This window comes from Desmodus rotundus, chromosome 11 (assembly GCF_022682495.2).
Source record: "Desmodus rotundus isolate HL8 chromosome 11, HLdesRot8A.1, whole genome shotgun sequence".
Classification (NCBI taxonomy): domain Eukaryota; kingdom Metazoa; phylum Chordata; class Mammalia; order Chiroptera; family Phyllostomidae; genus Desmodus; species Desmodus rotundus.
This window is the reverse complement of record NC_071397.1, coordinates 83881565-83905444: the sequence shown is the minus strand read 5'-3', so window position 1 is coordinate 83905444 and position 23880 is coordinate 83881565. Positions and strand designations below refer to the sequence as shown.

At 43.0% G+C, this 23880-nt stretch overlaps 1 protein-coding gene across 1 annotated transcript in view; it reads right to left on the bottom strand.

Annotated features, from left to right (window-relative positions):
- Window positions 1–17069, bottom strand: part of HECA (hdc homolog, cell cycle regulator) — a 39299-nt gene extending 22230 nt beyond the window's left edge. The window contains exon 1 of the mRNA XM_053913795.1: window positions 16471–17069. Within this exon, the coding sequence (XP_053769770.1) occupies window positions 16471–16741 (271 nt within the window). The 5' untranslated portion in view covers window positions 16742–17069. The remainder of the gene's footprint in view (window positions 1–16470) is intronic.
- Window positions 17070–23880: the final 6811 nt, after the last annotated feature.

Below are 23880 nucleotides of genomic sequence, written 5' to 3'. Positions count from 1 at the left end.
CTACTGGGCTGTTATTTTAAAGCTACCCGAAGCTAAGGAGAGGGGGTGGGAATGAGCAAGTTAAAATACAACAAAATCCAGTTCTTTACGATTCAGTCATTTCCCTTGAATGAAATCTGTAATGAGTTCTGTAAAATCTGATTTTGATCATTTTTGCCAGTGTTCTCATTGTCTTATGGAGAAACAGACTTCTAGAGGTCCTTATTCTGACATTCCAGAAGTGCTTCTCAATATAAATTTAAGTTTATATGCATTTTTACATAATAATAGGATAGCATAATCAATAAAAGACTTTGAAGTGAACAATATTCCATCTTAGTATCAAATCTTATGTAAGAAGTAAATAGAAATAAAGAAAAAATGAAACAAAATATACCCAGAGACTTTGAAATTAAGAACAATCTAACAACAGCCAGAGGGGAGAGGGGAGGGGACAATGAGGGGAAGGGTTTTCAAGAACTACTATAAAGGACACATGGACAAAACCAAGGGGGAGGGTGGAAGCAAAGGAGGGAGGTGGGTTTGGCTGGGGTTGGGGAGAGGGGGGGTTGTGGGGGGAAATGCAGACAACTGTAACTGAACAACAATAAAATAATTTTTTAAAATGTAAAATTTCTATTATTTTATATGGCTGCTAATGGTTGCCAAGTCAATGATAATTGTATTCTGTTTAAATACATTTAAATAACAATGTTTGCAAAAAACTCAAAACTGTATCCTTGGAATTTATGTAAATCTTTAAAAAAAAAGATGCGACCATGTTAAATATGCAAGAGAGACTGTTTTTTCAAATTATTTTGGGGGAAACACAACAAAAACGTCTGATCATCACCTTCGTATCAGCCTTCTGAAAACTATACTACATTATGTCATATACACATCAGGGACCTCAGAAACCCCCGGGCTGAAGCCCCAAGTCCTTTGGGTATGTTTAAGGAACCCCCATTTAGGCTGCCTTCTCCCTTTCCACCTGATCGCCCACCGGGCCGGAAGCAAAACCTCTGCTTCAGCGGAGACCTGCGGCTGCAGCGCGGAAGGTGGATTAGAAGGGGAAGGAGTGGACACAGACTGGTTAGAACACTAACTGCAGCCCACTGGTGTCCCACGCCTCAAACTCACTAAGTGTTTAAAAAATCACTTATTGATTAGCTAATGAGTATTTTTTAACTGAAAACTAAAGATGTTCTTAAATAATATTTTTTCAAATATTTCAAGACCTTTTTTTCTCACTAAAAATTCTAAAAAAACACTAGGTCTGATATATAAAGGAAAGTTAAAACAAAAATATTTTGTCAACTTGTCTCAATTACCATAAGAGCTATAGTAAGCTCACTTAAGCATATCTATCTTAACCCCTGATTTAGTTTTTCCTCCCTGATGTTATTTTAAGTGTAAAAGACTGTTCCAAAATGGGTAGCAAGTTGGGTACATGGAGATTATATTTGGTTAAACATGTTTTTTTATGCTTAGAGTAGGGTTTAAACACAAGGCTTTCACTCAGACAAACCACTCTATCCAAACAAACATGGAAGCTTCACATCAAAAAAAAAAAAAAAAAGTGAGCCTTTCAACTGCATTTAACAACTTGGGTTTTTAACATGGTCTCAATATATTCAGTTCATTCTCCTACATCTACTCTTTCCTTACTTTCAACTAAAACCCATAAGCTTACCCAGCCTCAAATTCAAACTAAACAGGAAGCTATCAGCTTCTATTTTACCTATTTTTTATTCCCTTTCTGGCCTCAACACCCTGACAGTAGTATATCAATATATCAACACTGATTATAAAGTAGAAACTCGTATCCTCCTTGTCTGACAGAGGCCATGTCAGGGCCCAAAAGGACATGGACCCAAAATAAGCCTGATGTAGGCTGAATATCAGGATGAAGATAAAGATTTCATAGTTCTTCCTGAATATTTCTTAAAGATACCAAAGCTCCACAAACAGAAACAAGGCAACCCCTTGGCTCAGGCTCTACAAACACTTCCTCAGCCCACTGCCAGATGGTCCCGCAGTGTCCTGCCCAGGGTCATTCCACTAGGAAGTGGCCTTCCTTCTCCATTCTCACCCACACCACACACAGACCGACAAAAAGCACAGAGCCCGTTTGCAAAGACAGGCAATGACCACTAGCTTTGTGTAACCAGATCTTCAGTAGTTCTATAATTTGTAATAGTGCCTTATTCAAAATTATAGAACAACTTACCAAGATATGGTTACACAAAAGTTTATTCAAAATGTTCAACACCCACATAAATCCTCAGAATCAAGCAAAATCTAGGTATGAGGAAAACCAAGTTAAAGAAGCAAGTGCTTAAACCCAACTACAATGCAAAGGTTTCCTGATCCCAACCTCTGCACTCCTTAAAAACAAAAGATAGACAATAAGGTAAATCTACTCTATGTAACAGAATGGAAGGAAGGAAGGGAGGGAGGGAGGCAGGCAGGCAGGCGGGCAGATCGACCATGAGCAAAGGGTCTACTTGTCAATCAATGAGAAAAAGCAATTTTCCTTGAAAAGAACATAAAGAATAGTATAGAAACTATCAAATTGGGCAGCTGACCCTGAGAAACAGAACCTCTGCCTATTTTTCCTGGACCCTGTTCTGGTCCAGGACTGGGTCACCTTCCCAACTTCCAGGATGATTTTAAGACTACTATATTTAAATCAATGAAACCCCAGCACAAAGTGGCTAAATTCATTTCCCTGTCTTTGTTTTCCATGTACCTTTTCTGCCCTGCTGAACCCCCTAGAAAATACACGCTTTCTGTTCCTTTGCCTTCCCTTCAAAATAAACCTGGGAAAATTCCTTATAGCACTTCTGCTGGGATCTAAGCAGAAAAGACAAAGCTTCTGCCTGGAGGCCATACTGCTGGCCTGTGCCTCAGCAAGAGACAAGCACGGTGCAGAATCTGTTGCAACAGGGACAGGCTTGTCCAAGGAGAAGGCGTGTCTAAGTCTTCCACACACCTCGGTAACACCGAAAGCCAGGCTCGAGAATCGTCGTGTCTGTGCCCAGGCCCAGCAGTGCACCACCTAAGTACGCGCCACCCAGCCTGTTACAGCAGGACGTGTTTTCAAGAGTGTCTCATAATACTCCCCACTGCAAAGCAACCTGGAAGTTTAGACCCCACTGTTAAGCCAGTGATGTCATTTTCACTAGTTAGTAATCCCCATTACTAACTCTTGTGGAACACAGACAGAATTTTACAGTGTGACCATCCCTAAAGACAAAACTATTCATTTCCAAACTAGAGGGAATAAATAATATGTCATTTTAAAAAGTTACCAAAATATCTAGAAATTTTGCCATAAGAGAATGTCATATTATATATAATTCTATTAAAATATGTAAGTGTATGCAAATATGCATATGGTTATATTTCAAATGAATTCTAAATTATTCCCAAATCTGTCTAGAGAAAAACATTTCAGGTCAATTCCTTAAAAATTCTTCCAAGTAATCCTTAGATTACATCTCTCATAGAACGTGAAAAAATAAGTTATTTCAAAGTCAGAACTTACAAATCTCAATATTTCAAAGACAAAGCTTACAAATTGTTTGTAATCAACTAAATTCCAAGAAAAACTGACTCGACAGAAACATATTGGCACATTTACATACATACGCTGATACGTATCCATACCAAGTAACACATGACTATAAAAATTACTTCGAAAACCTCCACAATATAGCTTGATATATTCAAAATTCTTTTATTTTTTGAGGTAACCATTGGTTCATAACATTGTATAATTCCAGACGTACGACATTATAAACCTCCACGTGCACGCACTAACCACGCCCACCACCGAGTCTAGTGCCCACCCATCACCACAGTGGACCCCCTGACTCACTGCACCCTCCCTCCAGCCACCCCCTTCCTCCTCTGCACCCACCCATCTGCTGTATGCTCTGGAAGTTAGTTTTTGTTTTGTGTTTTCTTCTTTGTTTTGTTTTTCTTTAACCTAATGTGCAACACGAACTCTAAAAGGGAGGTAAGGAAACAAATTGAAGTCATATGTAAGCATTTCAATGCTTTTACAACAACACTTAAACTCCCAGTCCATAGGACCCTAGAGGCAGGTAAAGAGCAGAAGGCAGAAAGGCCTGAAGTGAATCAAGACACAAACTACGTGAGGCATGATTACAAATACAGGCACCTACTCGTAAATCATGCAGTAGAGCAGGCCAAGAGCAGCGCTCTGTTAATCCAACGGTCAAAATCACAGTGGAATCTGCTGTTATAATGAAACCTGGGGACAGGATGAGTCACAGATCACAACAAAACAATCCCCAAGTCAGCTCTACTTACACTGGTAAGAGAACCTCTGGGGTCACAAAGGTCTTTTTCAGAAACTCCAGAAGAGCTCAACTCACTCAAGGGGCTGGGTTTGCCCTGGGACCAGCTGGCAAGCACTGCAGAGTGTCTGGGAAAACCCACACAGCCAAGAGCTCCCAGATTGGAACTTAAAGAGAAACTAAAGACTCCCCCAAGGAGACAGAACAAGGATTTCGGGAGAGCGTTCACCGCAGACTCCACCGGGGGAAAGCAAAGGTCTGCCTGGGTTCTACCAGCTAATCGGAGTCTGCATTCCATCGCTAGCTGGGAAGCAGCCACATGACCACATGACACACTATAAACCACAAACCCAACCAGAAAACACTAAAAACCCCAAATGTTGACACAACTATTTGCCTTTTCAAACAGCTTTACAGTTTGTTTTCAAAGATTTAGTCACACACAGACAAAATCATGCTATCCTCACTTCCTAAAGATAAGACACATATAAAACACATAGACACAGACCATGGTGTGGTGCCAGCCAGAGCAGGGCAGGGGTGGAGAGCAGTGGATGAAAGGGGGAGAAATGTGGATGGAAAGAGACTTTGCTTCGGGCGACGGGCACCATGCAGTGTTCAGATGATGTTCTGTTGAGTTCTATACTTGATACCTGAATGGTTTTGTGAGCCAACCTTAAATTTTTAAAAAACTATAAATTTTGAGGGTGCTCTACTCCCAATACGTTTACTCACAACTGTTGACTTTTTTAATTCTTTGCTAAGGAACAAGGAACTAAGGAACAAAAACATCAGCTCCTTTTGTATGCTTAGTATCCCTCATGTTATATACTTTTTCTTTTACTAGTCTTATAGATTTACTCACAACTCTACAAGTAAGTCTTGCTTATTCTTTTTTTTTAATTTTTAAAAAATTTTTATTCAGTTACAATTGTCTGCATTTTCTCCCCTGTCTTGCTTATTCTTAAATAAATAAAAAGAAACAAGACACCCTCCCCCAGAAAAAAATGTAAGCTCGGAAAGGTTCATTGGCCTTGTAAAATGGGACATCTTGAGCTATGAGCAAATCTCAAATCTCACTCCTCAGAACAAGCAATCAGTCTGGGAGCCTTTTCCAAATCTCAGACATCCGAGAAGACACAAGGGCTGACTGAATCAGTATGATGTATGGAGCGCGAATCAACTCTTGTTTCAACTGAGTGCTACGCTCTCATTTTATTAACATACAAATGCAATTTCAATCCAAGTGCCAGAACGTGAAAAATGGGAACTTTCTCATGAGTCAGCATGTAAGTTTGCTAAGTTTGCTATCACAAGGAGGTTATGGGCAATTTAACCTAGAAGAGGCCTTGCAGCTTGGTTCCTGAGAAGAGGCGATAAGGAAAGAATGGGCCTTTATCTGAAAGTTTCAGGGTCCCTGGAACTGGCTGGAGCAGAAACTGCATGGGATTTTAGAAATTTACAAAAAGTGACAGGTTTTAAACCCGAAGCTCAGCTGTCAACTGGACAGTAGTGGTCAGGGAAGCCAAGGGCTGGGCAGGACGTCAGGCAGGGTGGCAGGAGCTGCAGCCAACTATGTGAAAGAGGCTCCAACGTTAAATACAAAAATGAACCAGAACCTCACAAGTGTTAATGGCATTACTGTGCGCTGATACCCAAATGCACGTGGTCACTGGCCGGAGCCATCCACGCCCCACAACTGTTGCTATTCGCGATTTCACAGACAACTTCTCTCACCCTCTGCCATCTTCCTCTTGAGTTCTATCTCCACGTGGATGTTCTGTGATCACGCAAAACTGCAACATTTCTAACCAATAAAAACGTTGCAAATGGCAAAAAGCCAAACCATAAACCAGGGGAGAATGTACATCAAAAAGTATCCTGAATACTCAATGACTGTGCAAATCAGTAGGAACCCAAATACCCCATGAGTAAAACGGACAAAAAGCACAAACGGAAAAAAAAGGCAAATGAGCAGTATACATATAGTCCAACAAATGCAAATACAAATAAAAATAGGGCGTGGATTTTTTCATCTGTCTGAAAATGGTTATCAAAATCCACACTGGGGAGTGGGAAGACAGGAGCACTCCACGCAGGACCAGCATTAGCATAAAGAGGTTAAACCCTTTCTCAAGAATGGTTTGGCAGCACGCAGCGAAGCCCCAAAGACCGCAGGCCTTGTGACCAGTGATCCCTCTTTCAGGACTTTAGCCTAATGAGGATAATCAGTTCTTAGTTACAAACTGTGACCACTCAGAAGAGAAAGCGTCGGTTCCAATGTTCGCAGGCTCCACAACTCCAAAAGTGAGGAGTCCTATCATGAGAAGGGACCAGACCAACGTGAAGGCACAGGTGTGGGCAAAGTGCTTCCTTGCTCAAGTGTTTTCTTGTTTTACAAATTTAATTTCAGTTCAAGTGCCAAAACAATAAGCAGGAGGCATTTTACAAGTAATTTAAACAGCTCTATTGTTTCCTTGATGTTTTTATACTGAATTTAACTCCTCTACTTAACAACTTGTTCATACTTCATGCACATGTGTGTCAGTCAAGATGAATCCAACATCCAATAGGATCCGACTGTGGTGCCAGGTTGGGCCCATCTCTCTGATCTGGGTGTGCAGACAGGAGGCCATCTCAGGGGCGCAGAGTCCTTGTCCTCAAAGGTAGACTGTGGAATGCTGCTGGGTCACACTTGGCCTTAGTAAGTCTCAATAGAGGGTAGCGGTAGTATCATCATTGTTCCCGTCGCTGGGAACGGCCGCTTCTCCTTTCTTTTGATTCTCTGGGTTTTGCAGCACAAACACACCTACCACCCAGGAATCTAACCTCGTTTGTTTCTGCGCTGGAAAACTTCCATCTGCACCTCTAAAACTGACGGCCTCACAGAGTCGGACCACAGCACTGCAGGGCTAACGTTCCTGCAATGTGCCGGGTACCGCCCGGCAAAAAGAGATCTGAGGAGTCAGAAACCATGTGGAGGAAGTCTCGGAGCTGCCCATGCTGGGTGTGCACTTTCTGCCTCTCTCACAGAGGGACACTTCCCATACTCAATGCCAGGCTCTCCCCATGGCTTCTGGCAGCACTGTGTCCGCTCATTAATGGCCGTCACCAACCACCCCAGGCTCAGTCTCTCAGATTACAGACTGCACCTGCTGCCAATCAAAAGTAGCCAGAACTTGCTGCTGTACGTTCCCCAGTTTCCATTTCTGCCCAGACACTGAGTTTTGTCAGGCATATCAAGGAGTGTCATTTTTAGTAAGAAATGGTGTTATAACAGAGTTCTACTAAATCTTATACTGAAATAATCATCACATTCAGGAGTGCTGATTTAGAAACCTACAATAGTTTGCAATTCGATTTCAACATTAATGTCAAAAGATTCTCCTGAGTGCTTTAACTCGAAGAGACGTGATCTAAGGCATCAACAAACTTAGGCTTACCCTTAAGGGAAAATACACACTTTAAATTCAGCAAATATCTCCCTTATATGAGCAATTTGATATCCTGCTAACTTTGGTCTAAACTCATCCTCTTTATAAGCTTTATAAAGTCATATGCCTTAAGGCTGTCTATTTCTAATACATTTCCAATAAAGTGAAAAATAAAAATCCCGAGCTGTGATACTGTCTTTTGCTATCTGACACTCTGTAATTGCTATAATGGGGGTAACAAGATTTGAACTGCAACAGATTTTGAAGGGGTCCAGAATATGCCACTGTGGCCTAAAAATTATTTTGAACGGAAGGTATTTGAGTTCCCGAAATCTCCCATCTGCCTAAAATCTCAGCCTCTCAAAAGAACTCAACTGTCAAAAACCCCCTTCCCAAGAGCCCCCAGGGAAGTCTGAACCCTCACGACCAGAGAACCCCACTGAAACACGCATTACCACAAAATCACGTGTCTCCCATCTCTTCCCTAAGGACTCATGTGTCTTTCCAAAAAGCCGTTTGTTTTCCTGTAGGTGCCCTTTCTCCCCTCCTATGCTCCTAGTGAGACAGGATACAAGCCGCAAATTCCCACCCTTAGCCCCTCTGAGTCACATGTTTGTGTGTGTGATTAAATCTGACTTTCTCTCTCACTATCTTTTGGCAGTTTAATTTGCAGGCCCCCAAGTACTGAACCTAAGAGAGGTGAGGAAAAGGTTTTCTTCTCTGACAACTTAAATCTAAGAAATACACTGTATTTTGAGTGTATATAAGAACCGTAACTTTCTTCTTAATTACAGTCTAAACAATTATGATTAACATTTAATACTTCCTCTTTAAGTCTTCCTCTTTCTTCATTTTTCTTTAAACTTCCTCTTATTTTTCTTGTTTCTAACTTTAATTTCTATAATTGTTTTCAAGTATTATCCTCACAAGTATAATTGAGCAGAAATAATTTGTTTCCCTTTCTACTTCTGATAAATCGGAACACATAATTATTATTAGAAATGCTACTCACTTTTTGCCAGTTTATAAAAACCTCTCAAGTACAATTAAGCTAAAACATTATATTGATTAAACAAAGCAAGTTGCTATTTCACTAACCACTGAAAACCAGAGGCTTTTTCTGAACCATACAGAATTAAAGCACACACACAGTCCCTTTGTACAAAACAATGATATCCCCCTCGCCAGGGTTTACTGTTTTAAAACTGATTTGATGATGATAAAATAAAATGACAAACCAAGATAATTAGTCCAACCTGGCTCAGAGATACACTCTGTACCAAAGTATGAAAAATAAACCACAGGGAAAGCTCCCCCACCCCTCCAGAGAAAAGCCTGGCTTTTCTGCTCAGATGGCCCCAACCCCTCCCTTGGCGCTCGGTTCTCTGAAGTTAACCTCAATTAGCTAACCTCCTATGGCTCAGAAGCACAGGGATGCCAGTGCCCACGGTTCAGACAGACTTCCCACACAGCAGCCGTGGGGGCCGCGGCACTATCACCCTGCTGTGCAGAAACAGCGGTGTGTGCAGCCTGCCTGCTGCTCGACTGAAAACCCACAATCAGGGTCCATGGCAGGCTGGACTGCCAATCCCTGGCTCGCCGTATCAAAAGAAACACTGCCAAGACACCCATTCTGTTAAAATGCACTTTACAAGCTTGTCAACAACCTATGTTTATACTCCCTTCCGCAGGCTCAGCTGACTTTGTCCCTGCTGACAAACCTCAGGGATAGTTCTGCACCAGCTACAAAACATCCAGATGTGACTGCCTGCCCGGCCCCCTCCCTTTCCAGCCTCAGGCCCTACCGCTGCACTTCAAATCAGCCACAGACTCCTGGCAGCAACCGGAACTCAAGGCTCTTTCCCACCTTCCTCAGCTTGAAACATGCTCCCTCTGTTTTCAGGGCTAACGCCTTCCCGTCTTACAAGACTCAGCTCAACTGTCCCTCCTCCAGGAAACAAGTTATTTTTTTCCACTGGGCAACCCCAGCGCATTATCATGGCTCCTGGTGTTTGCAGACATGTCTCTACCCCAGCTTCACCATGAGCCCGTGTGGCTGTACATTCTGATACCTACAAGCATAATTCAACATTATACTTCCAATCACAGAAGACAGTAAACACACAATAAATGTTGAGTAAATGGATGAGTGCATAGACGGACAGAGCAATGAATAAGCAAACAAATGAGCAAGTAAACTAATGAATGGATTTTCTAATTGTTGCCTGGAGAGGGGAGGGTATTTGTTTAATTCTCAGCACTATTAAGCCCTGGCTGATCCTAAAGAGCACACTGGGCTCCTTAACTCCTTTCAGCTACGTTCAGCTCCACATGCTCATTTCACGTCTCCTGACCTTCAGATCCAACCCGCACGCTTCGGCCAGTACTTCACCACCTCCGAAGGCCCGGCCCTGTCTTCCACAGCCGCCCTTGTGTAGTACCTCCAATTACCTACCTCCACGTGTTTCTACAAAGTCTCCCAAGTAAACCAAAACCCTGGGGGCCCACTTCCTTTGTCCTTGTAATCCCAGAGCCCAACACAGTGCCTGGCAAACCACAGATACTCAATATACATGAGATGGGTAAGTGAATGAAGATGCAACAGTTTTCACACTCTGCTTTTTACTTTCTCTTTTCTTTTTAAACTAAGTCATCTGATTTGGTTCAGGTAAACTACCACCAGAGAGATAAGGAGGAAAGAAGGTCACTTATACTTAAATCAGTGCTTGAATAAAAAACCTGTATATACCAGTTTTTTTCTATAATAATATTCACAGATCCTTCACCCCCACCTTGCTGTCTCTCAGTGTCTGTTCTCAACAGTACAATAGTTTAACAAGTTTTGTTACTGAATAACATTGAACAAATCACAAAACTTATAAAGCTCTTGTTGATAGTGACCATATCTGCCAAGACCTTTCACATGTATTTTTCTTATCTTCAAAAACACTCCAAAGAGCTGCATTTAGAAAATGGAGGCCAAAAAAGGTTAAATAACTTCCCCAAAGTCACTTTGCTAGTAAGTTGTGGCACAAAGGTTTACAACGAATTCTGTCCAAGCCACATACTTTTTGACTAAAACTTTAAAAATACTAGGCCTTACTTCTGAAGATTAGAATAATGGTACGAACAGGATTTCGAAAGCCAATGCGTTTATCTCCACTAACTATTATCAGCTGCTAAAATATCATCCACCATTATTAGGTATTTTGTTGGACCCTTGTTCACCACCCAATCACCGAAGAACACAAAGGTCCCCGGCAGAAATAAATGCAGCCTTGGTAAGTCCCCCAAGAGTGGCAGCATCTGCTCCAGGCTGTCGGCCCAAATGAGGCCCTCCCGCTGAGATGGTTTGGGGCACCAGCCATTCTCCAGCGGGCCTTTGAAACAATAAAAACCAGGGACCAGAGAGGCCATGAGGAAAGGGCACTCTGGCCACACCAGGGTCAAGCTGGTACAACCCTTCTATAGGGTGATCTGTCAGCATGTATTAAAAATCACAAAAATATGCATATCCTTGGACACAGTAAGTCCGCAGGCAAGGATTTATCCTAAGGAAGTAATTGGGTAGTGCCCCGGGATGTATGAATAAGAACCTAAAGATCAAACAACAGAAGGATCAAATTTTCCAAGATGCAAATATATGATGGCATATTATGCACTCATTAAAAGTGGTGATACACCTGTAAATTTACTGCTTTCCTAAAACGCCCACAAAATATTTTACATGTAGAAAGCAGATTATAAAATATATGACCCTCTTTTTTCAAAAACTGTCTGTAAGAAAAACACTTAAAGGCTCTAAGAATATACATTAAAATATTAACAATGGTGATCTGATAGGATTTTGTGTTTGACTAGAAAGTCAAAAAGAACTTTGCCTATCTTCTTTTATTGTAATTTTCTTCCACAATGCCCATGACTGGCAAAATAATGAAATGATAAAATATTTCTAATTAAATCAATCCCCTAAAAATACCAACGAGCTGGTGATCAAAATCAATCAGGAGAGTTTCCCCGCCCCCCAAAGTTTTCCTTTTGATACCTTCAAGATCTTTAAATTGTTCATAGGAGGATTAAGCTACAGAGAGTTCCCAGGTTTATCCTGTTTTCAATTTTTATAGAAAATACACATTCTTGGACATGAAGGAAAGCTAACATCAAAGGCTTCGTTTCTAGAATTTAAGCTCAGGTCCTGCAACAAGTCGAGAGAGAAGAAGCAAGGGCTGTGCATAAAACCCCACTAGCAGAGTGCGGAACAGATCTTCCTGTAACACACAAAGTACACAAGATGAATCTTCCATGGATGAGGTGGTGTTTTCTACCAGCGCCTAGTACAAAGGTGGATTTCAAAAGACACGATCCAAAAGTAGCAAGTATTTTTAAAGATCTGACAAAAGTAATTTCTAGATAAGGCAAAAAAAAATGTCTTCCAAGAACACAATGGTGCTCTACATACTTAGACCCTCCATAAATATTACTTGATTCAAAATAAACAGCAGGCAAACACTGTTCCTTTTCCTTCCAATCGATAAAGGTAATTTAAGTGTAGTAAGAATTCAAGTAAACCCTAAAAGGAGAAACTATTTAAAATATACTACAAACCTGGGGTTATAAAAAGTGTTTGGTGGCCTAAGCATACCAAAAAATACAAATCTTGCTTAGAGTTGCTCCAAAAATCTATTTGTAAACAGATGTATGGATTCAGAACACACACTTCCATCAAAACAATGTTATGAGGGTGGTTAATTCCCAGCCTGGTCCATGAAGCCTATTTAGTAGTTAGGGAGAACTATCCCACACCTGTGTTTTGGGTGAATGGCACTAGTGGTCTAAGTGAAGAAACCCATAATGCTAGGGGAGGAAGAGCGGCTCACCTTCGCTCAGAACCAAAGGCTCCCAGCTGAGTGCCTCTCACACAGGCTCTCCAGCTAAGAGACCTCTCCAGGTCACACCTTCCCAGGGGCAGCCCAGGTCCATATACCCAGTCGGTAGGGGAGGGAAGGTTTACTGGCGCTGCCCCATACCTCCAGGTTAAATACCTGCAAGGCCACCCCAGCTCCAGAGCTCCCTGACAACTGCATCACTGTTCAACCCCTTCCCCTGCAGGAGCCTGCTTCCCTCCTCTGCCACTAGTGATGAGGCCAGGAGCAGCCCCAGCAAACCTTTTGTGCGTACATCTCCATCTCAGAGACTATTTCCAGGATCTAAGACAAACAGTGAACACAGTAAGCTTATTTTATAACTCAGGCACTGTTTATATATATATACATACTTATACATACATATAGTGTGTACATAATATCAACATATGTTATACACATCATAGGTAAGTAAAGATAGATATCTCACTACATAGGTATGGGTAAGTACTATCATCTCAGTTTAAATATACAGCAACTGAGGCTGGGTAAGTCAAATGACTTACCCTAGATCATATGCTAAGTAATTTGAGGAGCGAGGATGTGAATCTCTATGTAAACTCACTCCACCTTCTAGAAAGAGCTGTTGAATGAGTTAAGGCGGACACAACAGCCCAGGGGTTATGGTGGCAGTCAGGAAGGAGTGGAGTGGTGAACCATGGGCATGCAGGAAACAGGAATTTATAGAAGGACTTGGGATCCAGGCCCAATGAAACCTGGATACTATGATCAAAGGTTCATATGTTTTTAGGCCTGACACAAAACAAAAAAAAGGAAAGAAAAATATATATATATCAAAAGAGGTATCTAATGGAACCATAATTCCAGAATAAAACTGGAATATACACAGTTATAATCAACTGCATGATTACTGGATCCTAAAAATAATGATTGGCAAATCTTGTCCACCTACAACCAAAATGCTACATTATGTGCAGACAGATGTTTACTGTATGGAGAAGGAGGATAGTGCTTCTACAGCTTTTACTCCAACCCCTGAAACAAAAAGCTTCATAGACCTATATAAACAGTACCTGAAAATGTACTAATAAATTTCTTATTGGGGTACAAAGTCTTTTCCATTAATATTCAACTTACCCAAGATGCACAACAGCAACCGGTCCAACTTCTTCAACTACAACCCGCCCAAGCCTCCCCAAGCTTTCCCTAGCTAGTAATCTGCTTTTATAGAATCAGTAGTTTTTTATACCTACTGACAAACAGTGAACCAAGAACTAATATTACTCTACCCTGGTGGCCAAGAACGTACAAGACATAAAACCATTCTATAAACTCCAAACAACTACTCATACAAATAAGTACTGTTAACTTTAAGCAAAGTCATTAAGTTTGTATACTTTCAGCGTAGATCACATATGACTTGAACAGTGAGAACAAACCTTCAAAAGTTTAATAGAACGTAGTTTTACTACACCCTTGAAAGAATTGTTTGATTTGTAATATTCATAATCACAAAATCTGACATCACAGTTAAGTAAACAATTGAATATACTTAGAAATTCTGTAACAGTTCCATTGTCATTTTAAAATTCAAAATAATTGGGCCTTATCGGTTGATTTTGAGAGTTGGCGATATCTGTTGTCCTTCCTTTAAAAATTCACCAATGCCATTTCTCCCATCTCTACATTATAATGGACAGCTTTAAGTGGTAAAACAAAAAGCATTTGCAATTTCCTTATTTATCAACTTCTGCACAGGAGGCCTCAGCATCTAAGTTCGGTTATCATCAACTGCAGTAAGAGTTCCTCAAATTAAGGTGGATCATTCACTGCGACTTCACACCATGTCAGCGCCAAGAATTTGCCATCATAAACTTCAGCTCACCACTCCAATATAAGTTAAGTTTGTTGCTTCTCTAATGCTGATTATGCCCATTTTTGTTGGGCCCATTTCTTCCCTTTTTCTCCTACTCAATTAATAAAACAAGCTCCAAATCAAAAATCATTTCACACAGATATACACAGAACTGCTACATATACCTGAGGAGAGTAAAAATGGGAACATCATAACCAGATTAATGTTTACAAATGAAGAGATGCCACTAGCCTAAGAGAAAAATTTCCTCACACCACCTTAAAGTGGTGTCTCATCTTTTGGACAAAGAAGAAAAAGAAACAGCCAGCGTGAAGCTTCCACACAGATGAAAACAGCAGGGTAAGCCACAACTGCTGAGAAAGGAACACAAACTCCACGAGGACCAGCATGCCCTCTCTCTTGATTACCCCTGTATCCTTTAGCAGGGTACCTGTAACACTGCAAGTGCTTAATATTTTTTGAATGAATGAATGATTGTTATCATTGCCCATCACTTTTCTTGAGGAACTTTGCTAATGCTCTTAAAAATCTAACGAGCCCTTCAGACAACAAAAATAAGAGACTGGGTAGGGAAAGGACACTCTGAGCCTCACACTAAGCCTATAAGGGCAGCAATATAAGCAGTATTTTTCCCCCAATGTTACAGGCGAGGAAACTGAGGCTCAGAAAGACTGACCTTTCCAAGATGACAAAGTTCTAAATGGTTGAGCCAGGAGTCTGTCTTCCTTCCCCTCTGTCACATCAAAACCCAAATGAAGTTTAGAGCTAGGAAAACAAAAGAACATAGAGAAGACAGTCTGGCCAAATGTTGTAGTATCAAACATTCACATATGCGATAAATTTGGAAATCTTCCTATTTCCATATTGCAGAGACAGAACCAAAGGGGCCTGCCGTTCTGTTTCTAACAGGCAACACTTCATTACGGAGTTCTTCTAACTGCAGGTGCCCTGTTTAAAAAAGGGACCGTCTACGAAATGAATGGATTCAAAAGCTGAAAGCTATAAGTTAAAAGCCAGAAATAAAGATCTTAATCTCCTTCCATTATAAGCTGCCTATATTCCCTTCCTTGAAAAACTGGCTGACCAAAGGAATTCAAAGGAACTGTCCAAGTAGTAGGTAAAGTGCTTGCGCCCTCCAACAAAAACCTCGACTTTGTAGTGACATCAGCAATACTGTCACATCTTCACTATTCTGTAAGTGCTCCCCAAAAGGTGCATTCAGGCACCACCTAAGACTATTAGGCTTCCTTCCAAAAAGGTGAAGCAGAATTAAATAAACGATGATTTTTTTTTTAACTCCGGGCTGAGAACGGAAGTCAAGTTCAGATTCTCTTCCTTCCTCAAGCGAGCAACAGAATTAAAGAGCACCCCCACCCCACCCACACACAGACACACATACACACACACGCCCTACAGTAAAAAAATGTCTCTGGGGCCTCTTCACCTGTGGCAATCGACACAGACAGCCCGGATTTGCTGGGGTTTAGGCTCTTCACTTGGGGGTGGGGGCGGGTGGGACAGGGGATCACAGGGAAGAATGAATTGGTGCCTAAGTTTTCAATCGGATCATTCTTCTCAACTTGGGCAGCTTTTTCCTTCCTTCCTTCCTTCCTTTCTTCCTTCCTCCCTCCCTCCAGGCTCGGCGCACACACTCGGCTTCGCCAGCGGGGGCACCACGGGCAAGGCCCGAGGGTAGCGCTGCCGCCGACCGGGACCCGAGCACCCTTGGTAGTCTGAGGAGCGGGCTGCCCAGGACGCGCGACCGCCGCGCGGCGCGGACACCCGGCAGGGGCTGCAGATAGATTGTCGTAGTCTGGCGTGGGGATCGGGAAGGGGCAGCCGCGGTGGGGCAGAGGGGCGGGGTGAGCACTTCCTGACTCTCGCATTGTCCACGCATCGCCCGCGCCACCCAGGGCCCCGCCACCGCGCCGTCCCCGTCGTGGAGGAAGTTGGCACTCGCCCCGTCTTACCGTTCTTGGCGTCGCCCGAGGCTGCAGCCCCCGCGGCGGCCGCGACGTTGGCTGCGCCAGTCCCCGCGCCTCCGGAGCCTGCCGCGCCCCCGGTGCCCGGCGCGCCCGCCGCAGCCGCTCCGCAGCCCGCCGCTGCCGCCAGGGCCCCCCCGGCCGCCGCGCCCGCCGCGCCCGCCGCTGCCAGGGCCCCGGCTCCATTTTCCTGCTCGTCCCCGCTGCTGTTGGCGCGCTTGTTTTTGCGGCCGCCTTTACTGTTTTTGGGATTGGGCATCTCGGGAGGGTTCAGGTGCCCGGCGTCAGCGAAGGCAGCTCCCCGCGGCGCGGCCGCTCGGGACCCGGCGCGCGGGCGGCTCCGGGGCGGAAAGAATGGAGGGCGCGGGCCGGCGGCTCCTCCGCCGCCCGTCTAGCCGCGCGGCCGGCAACGCGCCATCCCCGGCGCCGCGCCCTGCCCGGCTTCCTGCAGCCGGCGCGCGGCCCCCGAGCTTTGCAGCCGCGCGGGCGCCGCGGGCTCGGGGCGCGAGCGAGAAGCTCCGGAGCGGGAGGGAAAAGGCGGGTCTCCGGCTTGTTTTGATTCGGCTCCGCTGACACGCTCTGGCCCTGCCCCCGCCCGTGACGACACTGGGGATTCGGCCTGGCCGCGCCCACCAGGTGACCTCACGGCGGACCGTCCCGCCCGCATGACGTCATGCCCCGCGCTGAGCCGGCCACCTTCGGGTGACGTCATGCTGGCGCCCTCACCCGGGGCGTCGGGAGCCCCCGGGCGTGTGGGAACCGCCCTTCCTGGAACGGCCCCGAACGCCAGTCTGATGGCATCTGAAGTTGTTCGGTGGCCTCCTGACCTTCGTGTGACTGAGGCTTAGCGCGCCGTGGGCCGGGAAAATAGGCGGTGGTTGGACCTGGACTGGAAACAAACGATTTTGAGTTTCGGGTTAATAATCCATTAAGAAGAGTTGCCATTCAGGAACAGCCTTAGGTTCGGTAATTTCAGAAACAGGGTTGAGTTCCTAGACGAGGGGAGTGAACTGCAGGATCCCCGATGGGGAAGCCATCACAGCCTAGTGGTGAAAGGGTTCGTTCGAACCGGACCCGCCGGTCCAGGGATGCAAGGATACGCTGCCCGTGACCTAGAAGCAGGCCCTTCCCGGGGGAAAGCCCAACCATGCCTGCGGAAGAACAACAGCCACGTTGTTCACGCGGGAAAGTAGAAGCTGACAGGTGATGAGAGGGGATTCCTGGGAAAAGTTGCAAAAGGTCCTTTTCTGCAACTCTTTTCGGCCTTTTTGCGTCTCAGCTCCTTCCCATCCCTGTCGTTCCAGCTCCAACACATCACTTCCTGCGGGATGATAGAACTAAGGTGCCTTCCCAGAAGAGCTATCAGAAGTATCAACTTGTTCGTTTCCCTCATCCACCTCTAATTATTTCGTCAATATATACGTTTAATTGTTTTCTATCTCCTCACTCAAATGAAAGCTCCACGGGATTTTTTTTCTGTCTTGGGCACCTTAGGGAACAGCTAGCATATATTTGTTGAATGTATAAATTAACACCTTTGCCCATGAACTGTGGAGGAAGAACTACGTTAGCTGACAGTTTACAGTTCTCCCTCCTATGGGTGATCTTCTTTAATTAACCCGGTTCTTCAGGAAGGGCTCTGCGGCTGTGTTGGGAAGCACACAGGGACAAGCAGGGAAGTACAGGGAAGAGTATCCACGCTCGCCTTAAGCAGGCGGTTCTAGTAGGAAACTCGAGGCGTGCACTGCAGGGTCCGTAGCACAGCCTGGAGCTGCAGGGAGGAGCGCCGGATTCTGGGGAGCGATTGCTGGTTGGCTATTTTGTGCCTACATTTTCGTGTCTACTTTTCCTCCGCGTGACACCCTCTAAGCCAACAGTCCCCAGCCTTTTTGGCACCAGGGACCTAGAAGGGCCAGAATCGCGTCCATCCTTCTAACTGTAGAGTCTAAAGTAAAGCCTGGCCCCCAGCACGTGTTCAATAAAATTTTGTTGAATGAAGGATGCTAGAAGCAGTCTTCTCCTGGCTACATTTTTCTGAACCTTAAAGATTCAGCAAAATCATCAATTCTCTAGAAAGTCTCCTCTGACAACCCAAACCTGGATTTGTCCCCTTGTGCTCCCTGTACCTTCCCCACCAATTTGCATACACAGTAATGAAATCGCATATTTTCTTGTCTCCTATGTGGGCTCCCACTAGATTAAAAACTCTGTTATGGCAGAAAATGTCTGTCTTAGTCACATTGTATCCTTGGTACCGTGCATTGTATGCTATGGTCCAGTGCACAGTACACAGTAGGTGTTTAATAAATACATGGCAAGTACATGAATGAATGGACAATGCATCGAGGGTAGATGCAGCAGGATAGAGTGGCCGCTTGAAAATTAGAGAGAAACGAGAGAGTGAAGTCAAATTCTGAAAAGTGGAGGAAATGCTGATTGTTAATTAAGTGCAGACCTCCAGGGGAGGACGGTAGGAGCTGTGGACAATGGTAATGAGTTAAAGGAGCCCATTCAGACTTAGCTTAATTTCATTACTGCTGTCCCTCACTAGAGGTAGCTGAGAGAACTCAAAATCTTTTGGTGACTTCAGCTTTGGTCTTTCTCCCTCTTTTGTTTTATCTGTGTCTGTTTTGAAGTGGTGGGGATGAAGAAGTTTCGGTTAAGAAAATGGAGATAATTATCTTCTTGAATAAGCACATTGCTGTCGTGCCATATTGGATCGGAGTAATTGTGCATGTACCCTGCAGACAGACATTCACACCAGCTGCCTCCCACCTCTACATAACTGAGACTCAAGAATTGGAAACTTTCCCACACAAATATCATAATTGGCTCAAAGCTTACAGAGAGACAGCCAGTTGCTGTTCTTGTTCATTGTGTCAGCCACCCCCTTCTCATTCAAACTGAAACAAAATGAAAAGGAGGAGAAGCTGGGCCACTTCTTCTATGCTCAACCTTGCTAATCTATTTTTAGCCTTAGTCAAATGTTCTAATTTATTGTGACAAAAAATGTACTAAAGTCAAGATGTTAAAAACAAAATTTAGGTGAGGTTCAGGGAGTCCATTTCCCACTCCTGTACAATAATGTGGCATATCATAGGAATCTACTTTAACCCTCTTCTCATCCCCGTTCTCCCACCATCTCTGAAGGGGAGGATTGGTAGAGAGAGAGAAAACCTACCTAAAGAGAAAAGATGGCAAACAGTGACAGAAAGCCCTCCCCGCAGATGATTCCAGAAGGAAAATAGGACGAGCTGGAGGAACCTGAGGAAGCCACTATACTCTGTATAGCCACACTTGGCTTCTTTTCCTGTGATTTCCCTGATCAACTCGTGCTCTGAATGAACTTCAAAAAAACCGTACCTCTACCCAGGGTTTCTTTCCTCCAAACTTCGCCACCCACTCCATCACCCAGGTCTATGCACAATTAAACAAAACACAGCAACAAATAAAGGTCATCAAAGGGAAATAATTTACACTTTTGAGAAAAAGGACAAGCTCATCTTCAGGGACCGATAGGAACAAGTGGTTATTGTTTCAGTATTATCATCCTGTTTGGGTTTTTGCTTGATATCTGTGCCTGTATTCTGAATTCTTGGGGGGTCAACTAAATCATCTGGGCTAGAGTTAGCCTAATCTCTGAAAGTCACTTCAAGTAAATATACCTTGAACAATGTATGTTATCTCTGTGTATCAGTTTCTGCCCATGGGTTTACTTTGAAAATAATGAGAATTGTGATTATAAATAACTTTGACAAAATGGAATACTAATGCAAATAGTAATACAGGTTATTCAGTGCCACAGATCTGCTCTGCCATTCAATTATTCCTAATTATTAATACTTTTCCCAAATATGTACCCTCAGAATCTTTTTTCAGGCCTTTAGTTTGCCCTTTACATTATTTTCATAATCTACAAAAAAATCAGAATTCTGTTCTCTGAATTCAGGGTGCCCTGAATTTGCTGCTTACTCTGATTTCAGGGCCGCCTTTGCTTATACTGTTGTCCCGCTCAGCATCAGCACTGTTCTGGACCCCAGTAATCTACACGGGATGTTCCTTTCAAGAGACACATCAAGTATAATCTTTTCCAAGACCGCCTTCCCTGTATTCACTCCACTCAGTACTCTCTCCTTTACTTCACACCTTCATGTGGTCACCACTCGGTTACACTGTTTTCTGAACTGTGGGTTGGTTATATCCTCTTGGCAGTTGTCAAATCAATTCAGAGAATTTCTATCAGCATTTTTTCAAAGCTAAAACAGAATAGAAATATCAAAATGCATTGCATATAAAAATTAAGTATTGTTTTGTGAAACCTTATTTTGTAAAATTTAGCTTACACACACATGCACATATATACATCATATATACATATATATACACACACATGCATACTTAGTCATGATGTGAAGTCCATTTCTTATTGTGGTGCAAGTAAAAAAAAAAATCTGAAAGCCACTTGCTGTACCACAGCATGCAGTACTTGATTATATAGGCTGTCTTCCCACAGTCTTCTCACCCCAGGAAGAGCATTTCCTCTCTCCAAGGATATTTTAAATTCTCCAAAGATAAGCATCATATCTTCCATCTTTTATAGTTCTTCCAATGAACCTACCATCACGAGTACTTTGCTTGCAAGTTCCACACATGCAAAAACAAACCAAACTCAAAGACCTGAAATTCTAATGGCAGAGGGAGTAGCAACAACACAAACACATATGAGACAAATAAAAATTAATCAACTGTTAACCTGATGACTTTAAGAAAATAAAAAAAGATAAGTACATTGTATTTTGTTTCATTTTGGAGTTGGAGTGGCCCACGCAGACCCCAAAAGATTTCAGGGTTAGCAGAGACTACAATTGTCAGAGAAGGCTTTGTGGGAAAGCCTTGAAGATCGGTCTTTTTAAAAGGCATGAAAACAAGAATGAGTATGGAGCATACAGAGGAGAGAGAGGGAGATGCAAAAACTCTGGTGTTTGCTGGATAGAGCTGGAGAACAGCCAGATCCCGATGGGCCCAGGGCTGCAATGGACACACAGTCCAGACCTTGATAACTGGTAAGGAAGCTGGCAGTCACCCTCCCTCTCTCCCTTCCTGCTTTCTTTTCTCCCGTAATACGTAATTACTATACTGTATATTTTTTATTTTTATTACTGTATGATGTACTTTGTGTTTATTCACTTTGTTTGGTGTTTGTCTTTCCTCACTAGAATGTGGGTTTCAAGAGGGTGAGGATCTCTCTGTTGAATCATCAGTGCCTAAAATAGCACCCAGCATATAGTACTATTCCAGTACATATTTGTGGAATAAAAGAACATACAGACGAACACCTCAAAGGAATAATCTAAACCAGACCTCAAGGGGAAAAAAAGCCTCCTAAAACCACATTACTGTGTTCTTGGTAGACATAACATCCTTCCCCAGCAGTGAGCATAATATTTAAACCAAAGGGGGTGGCTCTATTAGAAGCTAGTTCTTTACAACAAGGAGACATATGAGAGCGATATTTTCTTCAGGAATTGCAGTTGGCCTTGCAATTATCAAGTTGTACATCTTGTATTTCTGATATCTCCTCTGGGAGTGGCACTGAAAATTCAAAGATTGTTATCACCTAGATTTCATCCTCACAATTCTCTGTGTTTCTTCCCAATTAAATCAGTGTTGTTCGATGCTGCCATTTTAAAGCTCAATTTAACCACCATGCTTTAGTCTTTCCTTCGGCTGTCTGCAAGGTGTGATTCAGATAATACAGCCTTAGACTTCCCTAAATACCTCTTTTAATACTGTGCTAGTTATCCTCTGCTGCCTAACAAATTACCCCACGATTTAGTGGCTCCGAACAACAAACTGTAGTATCTCACAGCTTCTGTGCCGGGAATTGGGCATGGCTTAGCTGGGTCCTCGGGCTCAGGATCTCTCACAAGGCTGCAGTCCCGTCATGTCAAAGTTTGACTGGGGGAGCACCCCTTCCCACACTCACTCTTGAGGTTGTTGGTAGGATTTGGTTCCATGGGGCTGCTAGCCTGAGGCCTCCCTCAGGTAAGCCTCTGCACAGGGGAACTGGCTTCATCCAAGTGAGCCAGTGAGAGAGGAGGAGAGGGTAAGGAAGGCAGAAGCCAGTCTTTTTGGTAACCTAATCTCAGAAGTAACTCCACCCCTGTTGCTGCACTCAGTTCCTTAGAAGCAAGTCACCAGGTTGAGCCCGCGCTCAAGGGGAGAATTTTATGCAAGGGCCTGAATACGAGGGGACAGGGACATTGAAAACCATCTTAGAAGCTGGCTACCACCAATATGTTAATATATTTCTTGCAATCCAAATTTTAATTTCTTACCACTTCACGTTTAGTTTATAAGACCAGAAGAGTGGATTATAGTAATCACTTCACAGTATATACATATATCAAAACATTTTCCTTGGTACACTGTGAATATATACAATTTTTACTTGTCAATAAGACAAGAAGAGTTAGAAAAGGTATAAACTTCTGGTTCTTCTTTTCTAAGTTACTGTTTTAATGAATCAATTTTGGGTGATGTTGGCTGATTAAATTTCATTAATTTAACTTAACTTTTGCAAAATAATTATTTAAAATTGTTTCAGTCCTCTGTGTTCAAAACCCTATTGACGCTTAAGCACAACAGTATAGAGCATTATTGGACCCAAGGACCTGCTCCAAGGACAGTTTATTAAGTGCTAAGGGTATTGCTGTGTCTGTTTCTGGAGTTAATTTTGATTGAGCTTGAACAGAATTCTCTCCCAAGATTCCTCCTCCTCCTTTATTTCCACTTAGAACAATGTCTATCAAGAGTATCCTGAGGAACCCTTGTTATATAAGACATGCCTCTATTTCTGTGGTTAAACAAATCTAGAAAACACTGTGTTTTTATGAGTCATAATATACATTAGTATAGTAAAGATCCTAAGAAGTCCAGCAGTAAGGAAACCTGCTTATTCTTAACTTAGAACTTCCCAAGTTTATACAACCTGTGAATCTCTTTACATGTAAACCAATTAACATCTGTGAAACTCGAGTTCTGCTAAATACTTTTGGCGGGGGAAATAGTGCCTTCGTGCAAAAAAAAAAAAAAATCCCAAAATCGAAACCTAATTCTAGCATCAGCATCCTAGTGAGTTGATGCCATGGTGAAAAGTCAAGCGAAAAGGCAGACACTGGATCCCCCTTGTAAACAACCAGTTCTTTAGAAAATGCCTTGGGCAGTACCTTTAACACTCTATACTCCAACTGTTATAATGGTATAAATACATTAAGTATTGATTCTAAATAAGATAAAACAGTTGAACTTTCATAACACTGCTTCCAATTTCAGAAACATCAATTGTTCTGTTGAATAAAAATTAGCGTCACCAACCTAGTGAGGACTACGTTGATT